The sequence below is a fragment of the Myxine glutinosa genome, chromosome 11, assembly GCF_964187855.1.
Source record: "Myxine glutinosa chromosome 11, kmMyxGlut1.1, whole genome shotgun sequence".
NCBI classification, from domain to species: domain Eukaryota; kingdom Metazoa; phylum Chordata; class Myxini; order Myxiniformes; family Myxinidae; genus Myxine; species Myxine glutinosa.
Window position 1 is genome coordinate 69629614 of NC_136271.1, and position 23905 is coordinate 69653518.

The 23905-nt window shown below is 40.9% G+C and overlaps 1 protein-coding gene across 3 annotated transcripts in view; it reads left to right on the forward strand.

Annotated features, from left to right (window-relative positions):
* The window catches only part of MDGA2 (MAM domain containing glycosylphosphatidylinositol anchor 2), a 504155-nt gene that overhangs the window by 373168 nt on the left and 107082 nt on the right, over positions 1-23905 (forward strand). Inside the window, exons 13-14 of one of the 3 annotated variants that reach the window (XM_068130811.2) lie at positions 12809-12832; positions 21207-21410. In XM_068130811.2, coding sequence (XP_067986912.1) covers positions 12809-12832; positions 21207-21410 — 228 coding nt within the window. The remainder of the gene's footprint in view (positions 1-12808; positions 12833-21206; positions 21411-23905) is intronic. The other 2 variants (XM_068130813.2, XM_068130814.2) reach the window with 2 other exon arrangements.

Genomic DNA, 23905 nt, shown 5'->3' on the forward strand with positions numbered 1-23905 from the left:
CCGTCGGGCGAGTGGAGTTACCGGGACGTGTAACTACCCTTTTGACACGTCAAGTTGCCGTGGGTCCGTGCACGGACCCAGCGTCCGGCACAGTTCGCCGCACCGTCTACAAGGACGCGTACGGGTCGCACTTTGGGGCCTCGCGTGCGTTGCAAGCGGCGCTTGCTTTGCCCGCTTCGCAAGCGGCGCTTGCTTTGCCCGCTTCGCTTGGCCAGGAGGGGTGTGCTGCAGCCATGGTTCCCGGTACGGTACGTGCCCGGTGGAAGCACGTCCGCCCGGGGTTCGTTCAACCGCCCGTGTGTGGCGAAGCCGACCATCATCTTGGTCAGGAGGGGCCCAGAGACATTGTGAGGGACAGAGACCAAAGGGGTCGTGAGTACCCAAGGGGTCGGGAGTGGGGAAAGGGGACACACGTATGTAAGATGGCCATCTTAATCATCTCAGGGATTGATTGTTGATTGTGGATTGTTGATGGTTGATTGCTCGGGGAATATATCATTGATTATTCCGGATCCTTGGTGTGGGGTTTGTTCTTGGTTGGAATTCATATTGATTGCGTTACGAAAGCGCAAACATAATAAATCTTTCTGGCGGAGTTCCTCTCACGGTCCGGGGGTCACCGAGACCAGGTAGTCACTGGGAGGACCACGTAACACCAGTCGTACCCAGCTGCTCCTGGACTCTGTGTCCTTCTCTCCTGACAAGGTGGAGAAGTTTCTGTCAATCCTCGACTTTGATTCTGCAACTGGACCAGACGGCATCATCCCACGGGTCCTAAAATCCTGCTCTGCCGCTCTTTCGCACCCTCTCTCTGTTATCTTCACCCTCTCTTTTGCTCAAGGTCATCTGCCATCAGCTTGCAAATCAGCCAACATTACCGCTTTACACAAAAAGGTGCAAAAACAGATCCTAGCACCTACAGACCAATCAGCCTGCTCCCAATTATCAGCAAAGTCATGGAATCCATCATTGCTTCGGATATCAAATCCATCCTCTTCTCCAATGGCTTGATCTCTGATCATCAATTTGGTTTCAGACCAGGTCACTCTACTCTGGACATGCTGCTTCTGCTGTCTCAACAATGGATGGAGGTCCTCAATGTCAAACAGGAAATTGGAGCTGTCTCCCTTGACATATCACCTGCCTTCGATACGGTCTGGCACCCTGGTCTGCTCACCTAACTCTCCTCCTATGGTATCCATGGAAATCTCCATGCATGGCTTGCGGACTTTTTTTTTTTTTTTTTTTTTTTGTATACAAGATCGAGGCTCGTGAAAGAGCGAACATTAATCACACAAAAAGACAAACCGACACATAAAACATATAACATCGGGAGCGGTAGACAAGATGGGGAGAGAGGGGGAAGGACACAAACACAACATTTGAGAGCAGGGACCGAGAGACATGGAGACATCGAGAGATCTGAGAGAGGGCGAGGGCTTTGGGGGGGGGGCATGGGAAGGGGGTGGTGGGAGAGGTATAAAACATATGGACACTGCCAGGACTTCCAGGAAAGAAGTTGGAATTTCAAACAAGGTGGATCTGGGGTGAATTAGCGGGGGTAGAAAAGATCAAGGTTTTGGATGGGGGAAGATAAGAGATGGTGGTGAACAGCTGTTTTAAAGACCTGGAGGGAGGAGTGGGATTGAAGGGAGTGAGGGAGTTTGTTCCAGAGGCGGGAGAAAAGAGGAATGAAAGAGTGAAGGTGAGCAGAGAGCCGAGATTTCGGCAGTTTAACCATCAGAGGGTTGCTGGCAGATCTTGTGCGACCTGTAGGAATATTTGGGGGACAGAGCACAGAGAGAGCTGGGGGTGCAAGGCCGGAGAGGAGTCGGTAGAAGACAGAAAGACCACCTACCTGCCTGCGGTGAGTGAGTGAAAGGCCCTCAGAGATAGCTTCTTCGATCCTACCACCTACAGACCAATTCCTCTCTGGTCGTAGTCAACGTGTGGCGCTGAATGGATTTCTCTCATCTCCCATTCCTGTTCAGGCTGGGGTTCCCCAAGGCAGTGTTCTGGGCCATGTGCTTTTTGTGGTCTTCATCAATGATCTCTCTGACTCTGGAAAAGTCCTCTCTATCTCTTTGCTGATGACTCCACTCTCTGCCACTCGATACCTCATCCCTCAGATCGGCAGTCAGCAGCCTCCTCACTCTCTGCAGACCTGGACAAAAATCACAGACTTGTCAAACAAGTGGAACATGTCTTTCAATCCTGACAAATCTCACACTCAATGACAAACACACATGGTAGCAGCACTCTACAGATAAGAAGCAAAATGGTTTGTGTCATTGCCGCATAACGACATATGCGACATAACTCCAGAACTTCCAGAAGTATCTGTTTGTGTGTTTATTTGTTTGTTTAACATATATTTACTGCTCAACCACTGGATGGGGTGAGTTAAACACTGCTGGTTGTACTCTGTGAAGGGTAAGGGTTCTAAATTACACTTTTTAACACTTAAAAATTAAATATGGTGGGTTTGAAAAGTTATTCTTCTTCATTTTTGATTGGCGCATGGAATAGTCTTGGAGCTCGTGATGAAAGATTCCACCCCAACTTCCCCATAAGGTTAACCCTCCCCCCTACTCCGTTGGGTTCATTTACCCCATAAGCTACAGGGACTAAGCTTTGTCAAAACAAAGAAGTGGATTACAAAAGTAATAAAACTGTTCTATTAATAGAAAAAGACCTTGATTCTAGGTTATGCCATTTCTGTTTCACCGGAAAGGTTGCACAAATTATAATAGGTCCTCGCATCATGTACTACCTGTGTGGGATTTCGATGTATTTACAATGTATTTAATTTCAATATATTTTCTGTACTCAGAATGCATGCATTTTACTGAAGAGGGAAAGGGGGACCGCTGGGCCCCTTTCCCTTGTGAAACTTTGAGTTATTGTACAAACTCATACAACATATCTATGATGCAACCTTGAGTTCAAAGCTATTTCTTGCGGCACGGCTATCTCTCGAACCACTGTTTTGTTTCCTCCCTTTGAGGCTGCTTTCTTTCCCTTCCAAGTGTTTTTCCTTTGGCACAAAGGCCGTTCTCTCTCTCTAACTCTCTGACTACATATACAACTTGCTTGTTGAAATGCTTTTAGCAAAAGGGTTCTCAAGGCATATTTGGGACCTTTTTCTCCGTGTGCACGTAAAAGAGAAAAGGGCAATAAACAGTCTATTAAATTGTGGTTGGGTTGTTCTTCCAAGTGTAAAGACCATACCCGGTCACCTGTACAGTATTTTTACTACTTCCGTGCTTCTGCATGCAGATAATTCATAAACAGAAACCAGGGCACAAATAATGCCTAATGCACAGAAAACCTTATGTACTATCAGATAATTTCTTAACTTGTTATACATGACAGGCCTGTTCCCTTTACTTACGTATTTCCCCTACTCATGAATTAAATAATGTTTCGCAATTTTTTTTACAAACTCAAAAGCAAAACTTGTCTTCATTTACGGAAGTCGTGGTGGAATACCAAAACCCCTGTTTTTGATTTCTCTGTTCTGTGCATGGGAACAATTACTCTTTCTTGCTGCCAGTAACTGCCAGTTGATGCTCATTCTTTGTGTCAAAGCCCTGCTCCTCTTCTTGCTCTCTCATTTCTTGCATACGAAGAGGTGTTGCTTTTGCTTCTGCTTGATCCTTTGATCGGCAAACCGCTTGATATTTCACTTCTTTTGCTGTGAAATCAATTTCACGTGTCCGTGGAAGTAACTGGTCATCTCCCTTCCAACGTGCGTACTTCCTGCCATTTTCTTTGAAGTTAATTGTTTCGACATTCACAGACTGTTGCTCCGTCTCTTTTACCTTCTTCCTCCCACAGCAACAGAAAAGTAACACTTAAGGAAATATCTGCGTTCCTTCTTTTGGTTTTGGGGTTCTGACATCTGAGCGGGTGGTTCTCTTTGATTTTCCAGCGAATTTGTTCTCCGCTTTTGTTGCGGCAGCATCGGCAGCATCCACTGCATCTCTATGTAGTTTTGACAGAGCAAAAATTGAATCCGTGAACTGTGTCAATCCCCTCAGGCAGCACAATGTTTGCATACTTCAAGGCCTGTTGTTTCCGTGCAGTAAGAATCGGTTTGCCTTCATGCATTGTTGAAGAGAATGATGTCACCTTGGTCTGCATCTTCATTTTTCCCATGCGCAGAACAGAGAGAACCTGAAGATAAATAAAAAACAGGGGTTTTGGTATTCCACCACGACTTCCGTAAATTAAGACAAATTTTGCTTTTGAATTTGTAAAAAAAATTACGAAACATTATTTAATTCATGAGTAAGTAAGGAAAAGAAGTAAGTAAATGGAACAGGCCTGTCATGTATAATAAGTTAAGAAATTATCTGATAGTACCTCAGGTTTTCTGTGCATTATGCATTATTTGTGCCCTGGTTTCTATTTCTGTTGATGAATTCTCTGCATGCAGAAGCACAGTAGTAAAAACACTGCACAGGTATTATATGATGGGAGGACTTATTACCCTCGCCTGAGGAGAGGGTATTGCATTTGAGTCCATTTATTTGTCTGTCTGTTTGTTTGTTTGTCCGCACAGAATAAATATCGTTTTCTCTGCAACTGTTGGTCTGATGGAGAGGAAATTTTCACCATAGGTGCAACTCCACCTGTTTAATTTTTTTAATGATAATTATGACGTCATGTCACGTGGTTCGGCCGCCATCTTGGGAAAAACGAAAAAAATTGCACCTCTATATCTCCAAAAGCGCTGCATGGAAAAAATTGCGACATGGCTCATTGCAAAGAACTCTCCATGTTGAATAACATATGTTGATGATGTCAAAGATAATTTCTCCATTAGGACATCATAATTCGACAAGTCCAAAACTTCATCTGATATCATCTCGTGTGGAATCTTGGCACAAACAATGCGACACTACTTCCCACCATCATCAAGTGATGACCGAATATCATCACGGGATAAGTTGGTGGAGAAAAAAAACAATGATTACGTCATCGGTCATGTGGTTTGGCCGCCATATTTGTTTCAACATAAAAGCCTTTAGAACCACTTGGCAAACTTTAAAAAACACTTTAAAACCACTTTAAAACCAGCTTTTAAAACCACACACGTCTTGGCGAGGGTCTGCAATCTCTGATTGCTCTTTCTAGTTTTAATTTGTGCAACCTTTCCGGTGAAACGGAAATGGCATAACCTGGAATCTAGGTCTTTTTTCTATTAATAGAACGGTTTTATTATTTTTGTAATCTACCATCGTACTTATTTGTTTTGACAAAGTTTAGTCCATGTAGCTTTTGGGATAAATGAACCCCATGAGGGAGGAGGGGTGGAGGGTCTGACCAAACCTACCCCCCTTGAAATGAGGTCAGTTTTAACTTTTTTGTAACGGCTGTCATAATACTTTGTTTTGACAAAGTTTGGTCAATGTACTAGATGGGGTAAATGCAACCCCCTGGAGAGGGATTTTCAAGGGGGTCTGGAGACCAGACAAACCAGCTGAGAGGGGGGGGGGCTGCTGCCAAGCTTTTTGTGAATGACTTAGGTGGCCTAAGTAACTTTGAGGGGTCAAACCTCCTGGGAAAAATGGGGTGAAATTTTCCATCACGAGCTCTGGGTATATAAGGAATGAAATAGCCAAATATTGAAGGCACATAAAAATCTGTTACCAAGATAACTTGTGAACCAGCAATGGGATTTTGACCAAACTTGTTCCAAGTATATATGATGATGAAAAACCACCGTTTAGAGGCCATTTTTCCCGCAAAGCGGGGGTTGGCCTTTTCGGGGACCGTGGTTGTTGTTGTTTTTTTGGTCCCCTTTTTGAAGCAATGTTTTACGGCCGGATGCCCTTCCTGACGCCAACCCTTTTTGTCGCCTTTTTACGACAAACAGGGAATTACCAGTGAACTGGTACTCAAATAGCCGACCTCGGAAGGTAATGAACAGGCTGAGTCAACCCCCCTGGCGTTAATTCACCGATCGACTGGGATTCGAACCCAGGATCCTAGGATCCTAAGCTGGCACCCTAGCCGCTAGCCCAACACCAGGGCTCAGATGATGAATATATGATGATGAACTGATTATATTTCGGCATCAGAGGTCAGAGATCATGTCAGGTTAAAAAGATGCTACGTAAGAACAGCTGGTCAAAGGGATTTAAATGAAACTTGGATATACAAGTATGTATAATGATGTAATAATGTGGGCGGAGGCATATCAGTCGACATCATTACGTTGAAGAGTGTTGTTCTAGTTTAACATCTTGAACCTTATTGTGCAGCCAACAGTTTAACACTCATTCCGTCCGATGGTTTAGGAATGCATAAAAGTCAAAGCACACACACAAACAAACCCACAAACAACCCCACAAACAAACAGACACTTTCCAAATTATATATATTTACTAGCTGGAGTATTCAGCACTGCCCAGGAAAAAGTACCCAGCTACTTGAAATTATTTATAAGATTGTATTTATAAGGCCAGAGTTTCAGGACATGTTGGACATTAAATGAGTTATTGGCCTCATGGTGGTTACCTTTTGCCTGTGGGTTTCTGGCAGCACTGCCTGACCCTACATCCCAAAATACTCTTTATAGTGGCATTTGGTGGCCTCAAAACGGATGGCAAGGCCAATGTGCTGCAGTTTAAACCTTGCCCAGATTGTGAAGTACCTACACACAGAATCTGGGGTGTCCAGGAGCCAAGGTTCAGCCATGAAAGATTAACGTACAAACACAAACACTTGAAAATATTTATACTATTTCTCAATCGCTGTTCAATATAAAAAGCCGTCCCTCGCCGGAGACCCGGCTGCTCCTCATCCTTGGATGTTTGTTGAGTATAAAGCACTGACCATTATTTACACTTAACCCTGAACAAGTTGTAGCAACAAGCCATCTTTTTCCTGCTCTTACCTGGTTACAGGCTTGTTGTTCATCTGCAAAAAAAGGATTTAATTCTCGATCACACGAATTGCCACCTCGTTCTCTTCCTTACGTGCTGTTCATCTTCACAGCACCAAGTGTTGAAGGGCACATTAACGACCGTCGTCTTGAAACAATTTTAACACACAAATGGTATAAACAATGAGCTGAGAAACCTCCACTTCTTTGCAAGATTCATGGCCTAGGCCAGAAAGCAAACTGGACTTAACAGCACACTCCTCTCTGTCCAAGCCGGCAGCCTAATATACGTGATGCTTCTTTATTGTGAACCCTTCATTAGAAATGAAGGGAAAAAGCTGAATAGAGTGGTCTCCTGTAGCTCTCTTGGCCTTCAGTTTTAGTACTGCAGTTAAAAGTTTGCCCTCTTGTTTCATTCAGAGCATTCTTTACTATCTGCTCTGCCTTGTTTTGAATTTATACCTCTGCCACGAAAGTTGGCAAACACTCGCTGCCAAACATAGGAGCACCAACGGCCTGAACTGGATTAATGAACAGGATTAAATGACGGCTGTGAAGATTAAATTATTTAATCCTTTTCATTAATCTACTTGCTTCACTACGCCCCCAGTGGTGTTTATAATAGAGGACATGGATTTGTCCCCCTTTGGTGGAAGACCCTCTCGTGTTCAGGCCGTTGGTGCTCCTATGGTTGGCAGCGAGTGCCCCGGAAGCATTGACGGAAAGAGAGTGGCAATCATATGTGTGGAAAATTGCACGCTTGGTCAGGGTCGCCCAGATAGCTCAGATGGCGGAGCACTGGTACGGTTTTCCAGAGGACCTGAGTTCGATTCCTGGTCTGGGAATATAATTTTCCCACACAAATCAATGTAATACGATAATGTTTCAAGTGATTCTTTCACAATATTGAGAGATAGGCATAAAAATTATATATAACACGATATCTCAAAACTATGTGGATGGGTTATATCAAAACTTGGTGGATTATCTGGGTAAGAGGAACAAACTGATTAGATTTTGGTTCAGGTTGCGAATCCAGATCCGGTCGATCAGTGGGAAACAAAATGTAAGCTGTTCATCCTGGCGGATGTATGCTCTCTTCCGAGTGTTAATTAGAACGGTACTCGGTAGAGTGCGTACCTCTGCCAGGCTGAACAATTTACATGTTGTAGCCCGCCGATAGGCCGGATCTGCATCAGGACCTTAAACAAAATCGTATCGGCTCGTTCTTGTCACCTACCCAACTCATAGTCACTTACCCAAGTTTTGTCATAATCTGTCCATAACTTTTTGAAATGTACTATACAGTATATCGTTTTAGCACTTTCTCTCAATGCTGAAGAATCACCTTAAAATTATAGTATCCGGATCCGAATCTTCACTAAAATCTCATCAATTCGTCCTTGTCACACACCCAACCTGTGCACCAAGTTTCGTCCGAATCCGTTAACTTTTTGAAACAACTTGCTTACAGACAGACAGACAGACAGACAAGAGTGAATACATAACATCTGCCACCGAACATGAAAAAGTTTGTTGATGTTTAATAATTATATTAGGTGTACATACCGGAACGTAATGTCGTTTTTCAAAGAGGATTACACAGCTTAAAAAATAACGGCACTACTTTCCGGTACACCTAATATATTCCATCCAATAGAGCAATTGTTAAAGAAAACTTGCAATGTGTTTACTTGCTAATTAGATTAGATCGAAACATTCTCACATGCATCGTTAGCTGAAATGTACTATTGAGCTCAAGTGTTCCGAACATGTAGTTCAAGTGTTCCGAACATGTAAGTGGGATGCTTTGAGGGGTAGAGATAAATATTCAACGTGAGGGATTTACACCCACGCCCCTTTGCCTCCATTTTCAAGGAGCGCAATGACTGGGAAAAAGTACCTCCATAACATCTCATATATAACGCAATGAATTTAATACATCTAAAATAATAAATACAGGCACAGCACTTGATAAATAAATGACAAGCAATTCATAACCTTATGGAAACGAATCCTACTTTTTCCTTACATCAGACATGCAATGAACACTAAACATCCAAGACCTAAACATAAACTCAATCAAGTGGAGCCACAAGCCTTATTGATCACACAAGAGTTGGCTGGAAGGAATGGCAGGAATATAAAAATATGAAAATGAATATAAGTGAAGGCTGGTTAATAAATGTTGGTTAGACAAGGGTAATAAATAAATGTAGGGTAATAAATGTAGGGTAATAAATGTAGGGTAATAAATGTAGGGTAATAAATGTAGGGTTATGAATTGCCGTCCATAACTTTTTGAGATATCCTGCTCACAAACAAACAAACAAACAGACAGACATAGACTAGACGGATTTCTGAGAAATGTGAATGTTAGGTGCATTTTTGGGTAAAAGTTGGGAACCTCACTTTTTAACATAATTAGTGTATGCTGAATTCGATTGACGCAGTTCTCAAGCCGAATTTTGGGTCTTCGACCTTCTAATTAGCATAAACAAAATGGCCGCCAAATTGCCATTTTTGGACAATTTATTTGAACAAGCATATATATATCATGTACATACATGCAACTCTTTTACTTTAACTTTACAACTTTTACCGCAAAATGCACCTAGAAGCTTATACATAGCCTTTTTTCATAAATCCATCTCGTCTATATTAAGGTTGGCGACATATTGAAAGAGACATTCAAGCTGATATTGAAATTGGACACTATAAAATGGGAAATGGTTTTAATAAGACAATGTTTCATTCAACCATTTATTCTAAAATTAAGTATACATGGCCATGAAGCACAAACATTCAGGAATGTCACACATGTTGTTTTGCCAAACTACATCAAATTCATACAAGGGGTCTGATCATCACTCTGTTTCTGACAGGCACACATTGATGTGTACCTGAACTCTGAATAGCGACATTTGCAGCGTCGAGTCTTGCATTGCTTCTGGCATGCACAACAAATCATCTCGAGGCAACTTTCTGCGATTGGACTCAGTGACATCAGAATAGGCTCTAGTCCTGAATCACCACGTTTCCATCCCATTTCCACAGGTGCAGGAAGGTCAGGTATGGCACAATGAGCATATCTCCATGCCATGGCTTGATAGTGTACTCGCATCAAATGGAAATGAAAAGCTTCACTTGTCGGTGACATTGCTTCTGGTTTACCAGTCTTGGAGAACAACATATGTCGTGCTGAATCAACAGAGGTTGTTCTGTGCACATTATATATTCTACAGACGAACGCTTCTGCAGATTTGATTGTCTCCTCTGTGAATTCACCAATGCCCAAGTTCTTCAGCAGTTTATTCAAAACTCAAAAAAAACAAAAAACCTCAAAATTCTGCTTGGGAACCGGGTTAATCGAATTCAGCATACCATAATTATGTTAAAAAGTGAGGTTCCCAACTTTTACCCAAAATGCACCTCGAAGCTTATACATGGCCTTTTTCCATAAATCCATCGTCTAACAGACAGCAGTGAAAACATAACCTCCAACCACCTATAGTGGCGGACATTATAAGAATTCAACATATTCTTAAAACGTAACATTAACCCTCTCCTAAACTTCTCTAGAAATCTGCTTGCTGATTGCTATATATTCTCTTCTCTTTGATCCTCGCTCCTTATCCACTTCAATACTTGTTGCATCCATGTGTTGTCTCACTAACCCCCACTGGCAGTGCATTACTTTCTGTCTTCTGTAACCTTGCTCTTCCATAAGCCTAGATTCTGTATCCTTCTCTGATTCTGTTGTACCATCCTCTGTTACAGAGCGTCGGTGCTGCTAAAGCAGTTTATCGGCAAGATTTATACTACGTGGTTTGGCATTGTCTTCCCAGCAGTAGTTATGGCAGGAATTTGGAATTTGTTCATGGTGCCGGCGATATGGCAGATTATAACTTGGTCGGGCTTATAACCCAGGTTAGACAGCTTCGAGGCGAGTGTGCGTACATCTACACTATTCTGGCAGGGTTTATGTTGCGGTATCGTTATAAAACACCAAAACAGCATTAAATCCATCTAAGTAAACCTGTAGGAATCATTCTTGACATTTCCATTGTAGTGCTCCGAATGGGAATCACTCACGTTATAGCGCTATCCATGAATAGCACTATTGAAATGGCTTCACTCATTTAAAATCAAAACTTTGCTGTGGCTGCATCTTCGCTTTACCATATGGCACATGTGAATAAATTGTTCCATGACCACTGAGAGGTAAATGCATCCAATGAGTTTCAAACATGGCTTTTTATCTCCGACACCAAAGATGGATGGAGGTTATGTTTTCACCCCTGTCTGTTTGTCTGTCCGTTTGTCTGTGAACAAAATATCTCAAAAAGTCGTGGACGAATTCGGACGAAATTTGGCAGAGATGTAGCGTATGTGAAACGGATGAAATGGTTAGATTTTGGTAAAGATCTGGATCTGGCTACTGGAATATTTTAAGTGATTCTTCACCATTTGGGAGATAGGCCCAAAAACGATACATAGCAGGATATCTCAAGTTGTAGACGGATTTGGACGAAACCTGGTGGACCGGTTGGGTGTCTGACAAGGACGATTCGATTCGATGTTGGTGAAGATCTGAATATGGATTCGGATATGAGAATTATTTAATATTTAAGTGATTCTTCACCATTGGGAGATAGGGCCAAAAACGATCCATAGCAGGATATCTCAGAAAGTTGTGGATGGATTTGGACGAAACTTGGTGGAGAGGTTGTGTGTGACGAGGAAGAATCCATTCAATTTTGGTGAAGAATCCGGATCCGGCTAGTATAATTTTTAAGTGATTCTTCACCATTGAGTGATATGACCAACCAGGTGGAGGTACGCTCTGTACTGAGTGCCGTTCTAGTTACAGATATGTAGCAGGTTGTTTGTGAATAAACAACATCGCAAATGAGAGTGTATCGGAAATACAACAAAAATATTGGTTTGATTGTTCCCACATAATCGTCAGGTTAAAGTTGGAGTAATGACCTCTTCAGTTCAGAGCTCTACGTGACATCAGGCACATTAAGTTTTAAATATTCACCTTTCCCAATGTGTGCTTGCAACACCTTGCGGAACTTCATGGAGATTTCGCTGCATCCAGGCACTTCCCTCATTGAGAAACATAATCATTTTAGTTTGCTTAATGTGAAAATTGTTCTACTCGCAATTTTCATTCTGCTTCCTAATAACCCCTTAGTAATGGCTGGCCATCAAATATCCTCCGACCATCAAATATCCTCCGACCATCAAATATCCTCCGAAAAAGGCCAACCCCTGCTTTGCGGGGGAAAATGGCCTCTAAATGTGGTTATATATTTATTATATACTGGAGCAGCTGGAACCTTTTAATCTAAAACAATATTGGCACATTATAGATTATACATTCATATTGGAATATGAAGAAGCCAATTAATAATTAAGGAAAAAAGGAAGAGTTAATGAATGAAGTGTTAAATGATCAATGTAGCTTTGTCCAAAGACCTCCATCTCCATCCTTTCCTGATATTCATGCAGGTGTGTATTTGTATGCTTGCTTGATGCACTTAACACACAATGCTATTACTGAAATTTCTCATGGATGAATGATGTGTTAATTTTGATAAATCTGCTCTTGCTTTGCCCACCATTGCTGCTGTTAGACTAACATGTCTTTTCAAACAAAGTTTTGTTTCCGAGCATTTGGTTTTCCAGTTTTCCAGTTGAATATCATTAAATATTAATGACATTTTCCAAGCAATGTGATGGCTTGAGTGTATCTAATTTCTGTCTGCCATTAATAGTTGATGCGCTATTATTGTTGTGCAAAGGAATGTTCTTAATGCTGTCCATCAGGTGACGGCTGTGAAGTTAATTTGGAGAGAATTAATCAAAGGTTTTCCAGTTGACGTCTCTTGTTTTCTTTTGCAGCCCCCACGCTCAGCCCTCAGACAGGTGAGCAAAATCTCTTTTAACACCTGTTACACAGTGAAAGGGTTACATTGTCACTACATGTGTACATATCGGTATTCTTATTAAGCAGAAATTGTATTACATTCATAAATTATACTAAAAGATGAAAAGTTGAATATTACACTCATTGCCAACTTGTGGATGTTGGTCAAAAAATATTATAACAGCAAAAGGTGAGGCATTGCACAAACGATGCCTTGTAATGGGTAGATGGAACTGGAAAATAGACAAATGTAGATCAAACTAGAATAGCACTCGGTAGAGAGCATACATCCGCCAGGATGAACAGCTTACATTTTGTATCCCACTGATCGACCGGATCTGGATTCGCAACCTGAACCAAAATCTAATCAGTTTGTTCTTCTTACCCAGATAATCCACCACGTTTTGATATAACCCATCCACATAGTTTTGAGATATCGTGTTATATATAATTTTTATGCCTATCTCTCAATATTGCGAAGAATCACTTAAAACATTGTCGCATTACATTGATACGTGTGGTTTGAAAATTACATGCCCAGGCCAGGAATCTAACCGAGGTCCTCTGGAAAACCGTACCAGTGCTCTGCCATCTGAGCTATCTGGGTGACCCTGACTGAGCATGCAATTTCCCCACACATATGATTGTCACTCCCTTTCCGTCAATGCTTCCGGGACACTCGCTGCCAACCATAGGAGCAGCAACGGCCTGGACACGAGAGGGTCTTCCTCCAATGGGGGGACAAATCCATGTCCTCTATTATAAACATCACTGGGGGCGTAGTGAAGCAAGTAGATTAATGAACAGGATTAAACCATTTAATCTTCACAGCCGTCATTTAATCCTGTTCATTAATCCAGTTCAGGCCGTTGGTGCTCCTATGTTTGGCAGCGAGTGCCCCGGAAGCATTGACGGAAAGAGAGTGGCAGTCATATGTGGTGAAATTGCATGTTCAGTCAGGTCGCCCAGATAGCTCAGATGGCAGAGAAGTGGAACGGTTTTCCAGAGGACCTGGGTTCAATCCTGGTCTGGGCATGTAATTTTCCCACCTATGTCAATTTAATTATTTAATCCTGTTCATTAATCTAACAGAGTATCTGGATCCGGATTTTCACCAACATCTAATCAATTCGTCCTTGTCACACAACCAACACATCCACCAAGTTCTGTCCGAATCCATCCATAACTTTTTAAGATATTGTGCTCACAGATGAACAGACAAACAAACAGTCGAAAACATATGTTGGTGGTGGTGGTGGTGGAAAACCACCTATGTTGGCAGAGGGGAAAATTATAATAATATCTTTGTTAGATAATTCATTTTATACTATTAGTCTAATACCTTTGTTGGATAACCTGAAAGCTTATAAGCTAATGTATAAAAAATAAAAATAAAAACCACCTTTAGAGGCCATTTTTCCCCGCAAGCAGGGGTTGGCCTTTTTCGGGGACCGTGGTTGTTGTTGTTTTTTGGTCCCCTTTTTGAAGCAATGTTTTACGGCCGGATGCCCTTCCTGCCGCCAACCCTTTTTGGCGCCTTTTTACGACAAACAGGGAATTACCAGTGAACTGGTACTCAATTTGCCGACCTCGGAAGGATGACAGGCTGAGTCAACCCCCCTTATAAGCTAATGTATAAAAGGCTATATTGTGAACTTCATGAAAATTAGCAAACACACAACTCTTCAGCATTGCAACCACAACCACAAGTGAGCTCATGGTTGTGTACAGGGCTGTCCACAAAATATTGACACATTTACAATTGCGATCGAATCTTTTAAAATTGTGTATAAAGCAATAATGTATTCATCAAATATAAAGGATATTATTTGTTGATTTTCATGAACAACATCTACAAGTGTCCACCATTTTACCAATGCATGCTTTCCATCTGCCTGGACGAGATTATTCCCTACTTTACGACACAAGTCTTTGTCATTATAAAAAACAACCTTCATCCATTTATGCCCATTATAAAGTCCTTGTTAAATTTATGAATTAGTTAATAAAAGCAATTGTTCAGCTTTTGCCCTCAATTCCATGAGAGTTAACGGATTTTGTGTCAAGGCTCGACTCTTCAGTTATTGCTCTAAAAATAATCGCCTGGATTAATTCAGCACTACGAGTGGACCATATCATTCCACTTGGTGCCTCTCTGGAAAGCTGTGAGAAACGAGGCAATCTTCACGAGCTTTATGGACAAAGTCAAGGACAACGGCCGCATTTTATGGAGTTATATTCTCCTGCATGGCAAAACACAATCCTTCACGAACATCGTCCTTCTGAAATGCAGTGGGAAAAAAAATCGTTTGGAAGTAAAACTAATTCCAGACTGAATTAAGTTTCTTCAGCAAATATTGGATCAACAGGATCATGGTTTGGCAGTCATCATGTCTAAAAATGCATTGAATGTTTTCTTTACCCCAAGATTTTCTTGAAATACAATGCAATGTATTTTATGGTTGGAACAAAGAGAAAAGAGAGCCATCGCCATTTTGTTGGCCACCCTGTTCGAAGGGGAAAAAAACCTCTTTTTCCCCAAAAACGTGAAGAAATGGTTTTGGGAGATGGAATGCTCATGTGTAGTTTCCAGACATTCTCAACACATTTTTCCCAGTACCAGGTGAATATCCTGATGCCGTTGGAATAGGAGTGAATGGTTTTGGCTCCAAAACGTGAACGTGAACCCAGGTGAATATCCTGATGCCGTTGGAATAGGAGTGAATGGTTTTGGCTCCAAAACGTGAACGTGAACCCAGGTGAATATCCTGATGCCGTTGGAATAGGAGTGAATGGTTTTGGCTCCAAAACGTGAACGTGAACCCAGGTGAATATCCTGATGCCGTTGGAATAGGAGTGAATGGTTTTGACTCGAAAACGTTTTGAAACGGTGAAAAACTATTTGAATCCTCTCCCTCCTCCTAAAGCAATTAATTTAAATGTAAATCCATAAGATTGCTTCACTGAGTGAGATATTATAATGTTGTTACCTCCGTAGCCAAAGGTGGATGGAGGTTATATTTTCACCCCTGTCTGTCTGTCTGTCTGTCTGTCTGTCTGTTTGTGAACAAGATATCTCAAAAAGTTGTGAACGGATTCAGGCAAAATTTGGCAGAGAGGTAGCATATGTGACGAAATTATTCGATTTTGGTGATGATCCGGATTCAGATCCAGACAGCGGAATTTTTAAAGTGATTCTTCACCATTGGGAGATAGGGCCAAAAACGATACATAGCAGAATATCTTTAAAAGTTATGGACGGATTTGGACGAAACTTGGTGGACAGGTTGGGTGTCTGACAAGGACAAATAGATTCGATTTGATTTTGGTGCAGATCTGAATATGGATTCGGATATGAGAATTATTTATTTTTTAAGTGATTCTTAACCATTGAGTGATCGGGCTAAAACCAACATATAGCAGGATATCTCAAAAAGTTATGGACAGATTTGGACAAAACTTAGTGGACAGGTTGTTTGTGTGACGAGGAAGAATCCATTCGATTTTGGTGAAGATCCGGATACGGATCTGGCGAGTAGAATTTTTAAGTGATTCTTCACCATCGGGGGATAGGGCCAAAAACGATACAAAGCAGGATATGTCAACAAGTTGTGGACGGATGATTTTGATTAAATGTGATTCTGTATTGTGATTTTCTGGTCTACTCTAGGGTACTAAACGTAAACTGTTCACCTGGCGGAGGTATGCTCTCTACTGAGTGCCGTTCTATTTAAAAGATGGATTAAGCTAAAAAAAATGTTTTGAAATTCAACTTGGTTTAATTGAACCCGCTAGCTTTACATAATTCTGTAATAGTGTTTCATTAAACCAACTTGTATTTCTCTGAACTGATGCTCTTCAGACATTCCATTGGACGTGCACTACGTTGAGTTCACTTTGTTGGATTTGTGCCGCCAGTACCATTAAAAATTATATATAGCCTGATACAAAATTAAGAGTGACATAAACAAAACTGTTTGTTATTTCTGACATTTTCAAACATAAATTTTGACATAGTCCTTTTCTAACACATTTACCCCTTTCAGTTATTTTTTGACTTGTATCTTATGCCACATACCTGCTGATTAATCATTTTAAAATTACATCAACTGTATAATTATATTTTTTTGTCGGTGTGACAAATTTAAGTACCTATATTTTAAGGTTTAATAAAATATAGGAAACGACACTGGCATTCGGTAGAGCACATACCTCCGCCACGCTGAACAGATTACGTTTTGTATCACACTAATAGGCCGGATCTGGATTCGGACCTGAACCAAAATCTCATTTGCTTGTTCTTGTCACCTAACCAACTCATCCACCAAGTTTTATCATAATCCATGCACAACTTTTTGAAATATCGTGCTGTGCTGTATATCATTTTGGCCCTATCTCTCAATGGTGAAGAATCACTGAAGATTTTCTTTAAATTATCTTATCTTGAATTGATTAAAATCGTCCCTGTCACACACCCAACCGCTCCACCAAGTTTCGGCTGAATCCTACCACAACTTTTTGAGATATCCAGTTCACAGACAAACAAACAAAAAAGATGTCATGCATAGCATGACCAGCTTTAGAGGCCATTTTTCCCCGCAGAGCGGGGGTTGGCCTTTTTCCGGCACCGTGGTCCCCTTTTTGAAGCCTTTTTCCGGCACCGTGGTCCCCTGGTCCCCTTTTTGAAGCAATGTTGTGCAGCTGGATGCCCTTCCTGCCGCCAACCCTGTTGGTCACCTATTGACACACAGGGAATTACCAGTAAGCTGGTACTCAATTTGCCGACCTCGGAAGGAATGACAGGCTGAGTCAACCCACCAGGTGTTGGATTCTGCAATCGACCGGGATTCGAACTCAGGATCCCAGGATCCCAAGCCGGCACCCTAACCGCTAAGCCAACACCAGGATGTCATGCACAGCATTATACTTGCAAAATCCAAATATGCAATAGTTGCTGGGGAAACAGCAATTTGGTAATTTGGAAAATTTGACCTATCATGTGTTTTACATGATGGAATGTTTTACATAACTAATTTAGTTGATACATTTTTGAATTGCCACCAAGTAGGTGTTTTACATGTTTTGAATGTCATTGACCTTTGACTAGTTTTAACCAGATTTTATACTCATGCATACCGTACGTACAGGATGTGTAAGCTTCAATCTAATTTCTTGAAAATTTTCTGAGGTCGGGTAATAATAAAATCACCAAAAAAAATCCCATTTGATTAAAATGTGGTGAAATTGTTGTCATGAACACCATTTTGTCTTTGCCATGTGAGACTTTTTTCTTTGCCACGTGGAACTTTTCTCTTTGCCACATGGGATTTACCCCTTTGCCTCGTAGGACTTGCCTCTTTGGCACGTGTGCCTTGTCTCTTTGACACGTGGGACTTGTCTCTTTCTTGATCTTTTTTTTTTTTCCCCCACATGGGACGTTTCTCTATGCCACTAAACAAGATGAGCAGAAACTGAAAAAAGAAAGAGAAATCATTAATGAATCAGTTCTATTTGGCAAATTCTTACCTTGGCACTGATGTGATTTACCAATGGGGGCCTTTTGATTATGACTGGTGTTATTGTTATGACTCAAGTGTTATTGCAGAAGGCTCTCAGACAGAAGGTCTAACGGGGTCTATAGGGTCTTGAGGGACTATTAAGTTTCTAATGGAGTCCACAGAGTCTTAGAGTCCTAAAGGGACTTCGAGGTCTTAAGGGTCTTTGGGGTCTTAAGAGCCTTTAGGAGACTTGGGGTTTAAAAGTTATTTGGGGTCTTAAAGGATCTTACAGGTCTTAAAGGGTATATAGGGTCTTAATTGTCTTAAGGGTATTCGAGTTATGTAAGGGTCTCTTGGGGTCTAAAGGGTCTTTAGTGTCTTTGAGGTCTCGAGAGTCTTTGGGACGAAAGGTGTCTTAAGGGTCTTATGGGTCTTCTATGTCTTAAGGGTCTTCAGGATATAAGGGGTCTAAAGGTTTAAAAGGTATAAATGATCTTCAAAGGTCCAAAGGTTAAAAATGTTCTAAAGGGGTCTAAAAGGTCTTGGAGGCCTAAAATGTGTAATGGGCTAGTTGAAGGTCTACACATATAAAGGTATGTTCCTTTACTCCTTAATTAATATACCTAGTCAAGGTCCAATAATAAGTAATTAATGACGTACTCACGGCTCAACACACGTTCAAACAGTACGTAATTATTAAACATACTCACAGGGGTCGACCAAGACCACCACAACGAGACCTATTGAACTCAAAACAATGCACTTCCAGCTTGTCATTACCTCTACCAGATGGTGAAGTTTCGTGAAGATCGGAGTAAAGATGTGACCTGTAGGTGATTGACATACAAACAAACAAACAAACAGACAGAAAGAATCACAGACCAGCCCAACCAATACACTTGCGAATCTTTGATTTTAAGGATGACATTTTGCCAGCATCATGTTTTGAAAACCTCGTGCTTAGAGGCACAACATTTTCATTGCTAAAGTAGTTTTTTAATTTGATGCTGCTTCTTTCTATTATGCGCTATACTTCAAAGTTTTGCTTTACTATTATTTTATTTATGTCTTGCACCGCAGCTCCCAGTGAATAAAAATTTTGCGCTATTCATTAATCATGAAAGTTCCAGTGAGGACAAGTTGAAACGCTTTGAGGTCACGTGGCCAATAAAGCAAACGCTTTTTCTTTTAATGTCTATGTTCAGCTTAAAGAGTACCTCCTGGGTTGACTCCGAGCATACCTGCATTGTGGGAAAGGAAAGGTCTCAAATACAGTGCCCTCCATACGTATTGGAATGGTGAAGTCAAATTTGTTATTATCGTTATTTACTCAAGGAATTTTGATTTGAGATCCTAAAAAAAGGGGTACTGAACATAAAAAGTGCTATTGGTCTGAAATGGTAAAACATATATCCATAGAAATACCAAGAAATAAAAGCTGACCTTCTGTACTCTTGCCTCATATTCATATTTCGATCTCAAATCCAATTGTTTTGAGTATAAAGCGATATGAACAAATTTGACTTCACTCGTCCAATACATATGGCGGGCACTGTATAAATATGGCAAAATAAGATGATTGATTGAAATTATCGTTTAAAATTGGGATTACGGTAATTATTACAAGGGATGGCAAAACATTAACAGAGATCAATAACTAGAATTGGCAGAACAATAAGTGCTTGCGAAAATGAATCGGATATGGAGATCGAGGAGCATGCTGGTTATTTCCTTTTTTTAAATTTTTTTAACAGCTCTCATTATTCCCACCTTGTGCCCCAGCCTAACGTTCAATTAAGTTGGCTAGAGCAGGAAAATTTTAATTTGTTCATGGTAGTTCACCTACTCTTTGCAAAGGACACCGTGGGCGAGTCTTTGACGTCCACCAACTAATGCCAGCGGAAGAGACGTCCAGTTTATCATCCATCCGAGGGACGGCACGTGTCGGTGCCTCGCCCTGTCTGCAAAACACCGGGGTGAGAGTTTATAGCTGGGCCGAGATTCCAATCCAGGTTAGTTGGCTCAGAGGAGAGTGTGCATACATCTTGGCCCGTATTGTCGTGTATCTACTACACATGATCAAATAACCAACAAAAAAGGATCCCCAACAAGATATATGAGATGAAATAGGCAATTATGACAGCTTATTAACAATCTTGAAGAAACCAAGGCTTAAATGTTGTGCACATCTGACAAAAAGCACAAACTTAGCTAATACCATTTTACATTTTATGTACGTCTTCAATAAATGAAGGTTATTTAACGACAAGATGGGTTTGAGGACTAAGCCTGCTGTTGGCTTAGCAGTTAGGGTGCCGGCTTGGGATCCTGGGTTTGAATCCCGGTCGATCGCAGAATTAACGCATGGGGGGTTGACTCAGCCTGTCGTCCTTCCGAGGTCGGCAAATTGAGTACCAGCTCACTGGTAATTCCCTGTGTGTCGCAAGAGGCGACCGACAGGGTTGGCGGCAGGAAGAGCATCCGGCCATAACACATTGCTTCAAAAAAGGGGACCAAGGTGCCCGAAAAAGGCCAACCCCTGCTCTGCGGGGGGAAATGGCCTCAAAAGGTGGTTCTTCTATAGGTTTGAGGAATGATTTCCCTATGTGCCAACTGTCATACTATTTTGTACAATGGGATTTCATTATGATGTTCTTAATGTAAATAAGGTAATCCTCAAGAGTGTACATGCTGAACTCAAAATTATATATGCATTTCATCAGGACAGTAGGCCTAGTCGAATGTGACGTCTTGCAATTTCTCAATAACATTATGATCACAGCCTACTCACACTGAGACATACCTCCTCAAAGTGTCCCCCTCTCCCCCAAGGCCAGCTTTGCCACACTATGCTTTGTGATTCGCTCTTCCACAGGTGATGCGTCATGCAGTTTTGAGGACGAGTCACTGTGCGGATTCAGGCATGACCCAAGCGGAAATTTTAACTGGACCCGGCGGAATGCCGAAAAGAAAAACCCGAACACCACCCCTAACACAGGCCCTTTGACTGATCTGGCCGGATCTTCCAAGGGTATGTTGGCAGCCGATGTCCCTTACTCTCCTGGCGGAACCCCAGCAGGTAGAGATGCCTTCTCTGCAACCTCCAGCACTTTACTCTCGCTTCTCCTGAACCCCTCTCCCCCCCCCCCCGCCCCCTATAGCAACTACAACTTGCTGATCATTCATTGCAAATTCCCTGTCATCTTTGGTTCGTTTTATTCTCTTCATTGCTCTGTCTTCAAAGTTATGTCCATTTGGTCTGTTTCACCATTTTTTCTATCCGTCCCATCATTTTCAACACCACCTGTCCCTAAAAACTTGCAGAGTAGTTTTGACAGTGAATAAGGCTTTCTCGGTATGAGAGATTAGCACCGCATGTTGCTACAACTACACTTTTTCACACGTCCCTTGACATACTGTTGCATTTCAGCTTTTATTGATACCAATAAACTAATTTTACGAGTTTGTTCGATAAAAGGAAATGGACTATAAAACCTATTATGCATTGTTGATTGATGCCCTACACGCGCTAAATGGGATTCCTTTGGGGTTGGCAAAATGATCAGTGTTGTTAGCAGATCCTGAACAATATGGGACTGATGGTTTTGATTTTCTCGGGCATTTCATTGCCTTTTGGAATTTGTCAAACAGAATTGTAGATTCAGCTTGATCTTCCTTGGTCACGGTGATGCGATGCTTGTGGATATTGCATCACTGACTATTGCTCTATCATCCATGACAGCTGCACGAACATTGGGCGATTGATGCAGGCAGAGTTTGGTGATCTATTACATTTTTTTTTTTCTCGGATGAGTTTTCCTGGGCGATTCCAAATGCTCACAATGATACTGCAAGTGGGATTTCTTCTTTGCATATGACTGCTCTCAGACTCTTGGCATCGCATACGCAGGCATAACCTGATATTAAATCCCACAATGCATTGCCCCTGATGCATCATTCGATTCTTTGAGAAATAACTGTGCACGCCTTATCCGATTGTTGGAGTTTACTATGGTTTGTGCCATTGGTGCAAAATGTTACACTTTTCTTTTTTTATTTTGTGAGCTTAACATTGGTGTTTTTCTTAACATGATATGATCACCTGAATTGCTAAGTAGACTTGTGTTTGGTGTCTTGCTGATTGTGAAGATTTTTCATCATTGTTCTGAAAAGGATATTAAGTTTTGTACTATTGTCATCTCGTTTTTACAGGTCTCGTGAATAATTCGATATATTACATGATGATTAAAAGTTATTTGTATTCTATGGTATTTTTTTTTTTTTGCATATATTGCCTGTTTATTTTGGCTGGGAACTGTCGTATATTATTATATTCTTCAGCCCTTGACAAACGATCCAGCTTAAATTATGCAATTAATTGTTCAATATAATATGCACTGCCTCTCCTCAAGATAACAACTACCTTTCCCCTCCACCACCTTCACGAAGTCCCCTGCAGGTAGAAAAAATTCACACTAAGCAGAATACTATTCATTTGTCAAAAGTGAAACAACGCACAGAAAACCATCAGAATATCAGCTATTAGTGCTATAGCAACATCCAAAAGTACGGAGCATTTCACTGCTTCAACTATTCAAAATTGGTGATTATGGTTCCCGGGGGGGGGGGGGGGAATGCAGTAAGTTCTTACTCTTGGTGTCCCGCTTTTCGAAGATTTTTTTCCATTATTTAATTTTTAATTAACTGATTTCTGTTTTTTTCATTATTTAATTTTCATTGACTTAAAAATTTAAATTATTTAATTTCCCCCATTTTCAATAATTTCGTTTTAATTTTTAATTATTTATTTATTATTCAATTGTCAATTATTTAACTATTTTTCCCCTCGCCTGGGGAAAGGGTATTGCATTTGAGTCCGTTTGTTTGTTCGCAAAGAATAAATATGATTTTCTTTGCAATCGTTGGTCTGATTGACAGGAAATTTTCAGCATAGGTGCAACTCCACCTGTAGAATTTTTAAATGATAATTATGACGTCATATGTCACGTGGTATGGGCGCCATCTTGGAAAAACCGAAAAACTTTGCACCTCTATATCTCCAAAAAAGCTGCATAGAAATTTTTTGGACATCGCTCATTGTAAATAACTCTCCATGTGGAATAACATATGTTAATTGTGATGTCATAGGTGCCTCCATTATGACATCAAAATTCGTACAAAAGTACAAAACTTCATCCGATCAAGATGAAATTTCCTGAGCATCATCTAGGGATAAATTGATGGAGAAAAAAATAATAATGATGACGTCATTGGTCACGTGATTCGGCCGCCATATTTGTTTTAACACAAAAGCCTTAAAAAACACTAAAACACATCCTGGTAAGGGTCTGAAATCTCTGATTGCTCTTTCTTGTTCATTTTGTAATTACGTATTTAATTTTCCATTATTTAATTATTTCTGATTTTATTTCCCCATTATTCAATTTTTCCTTCTTTTGATTTTTCCCATTATTTTATTTTAATTTTATTTTTTTCCCCCATTTTTTATCATTATGGTTCCCAGAAGGCGGCATCAAGTGTTTCGTCTTGGTGTCCATGGTGTCACCTTTTTTG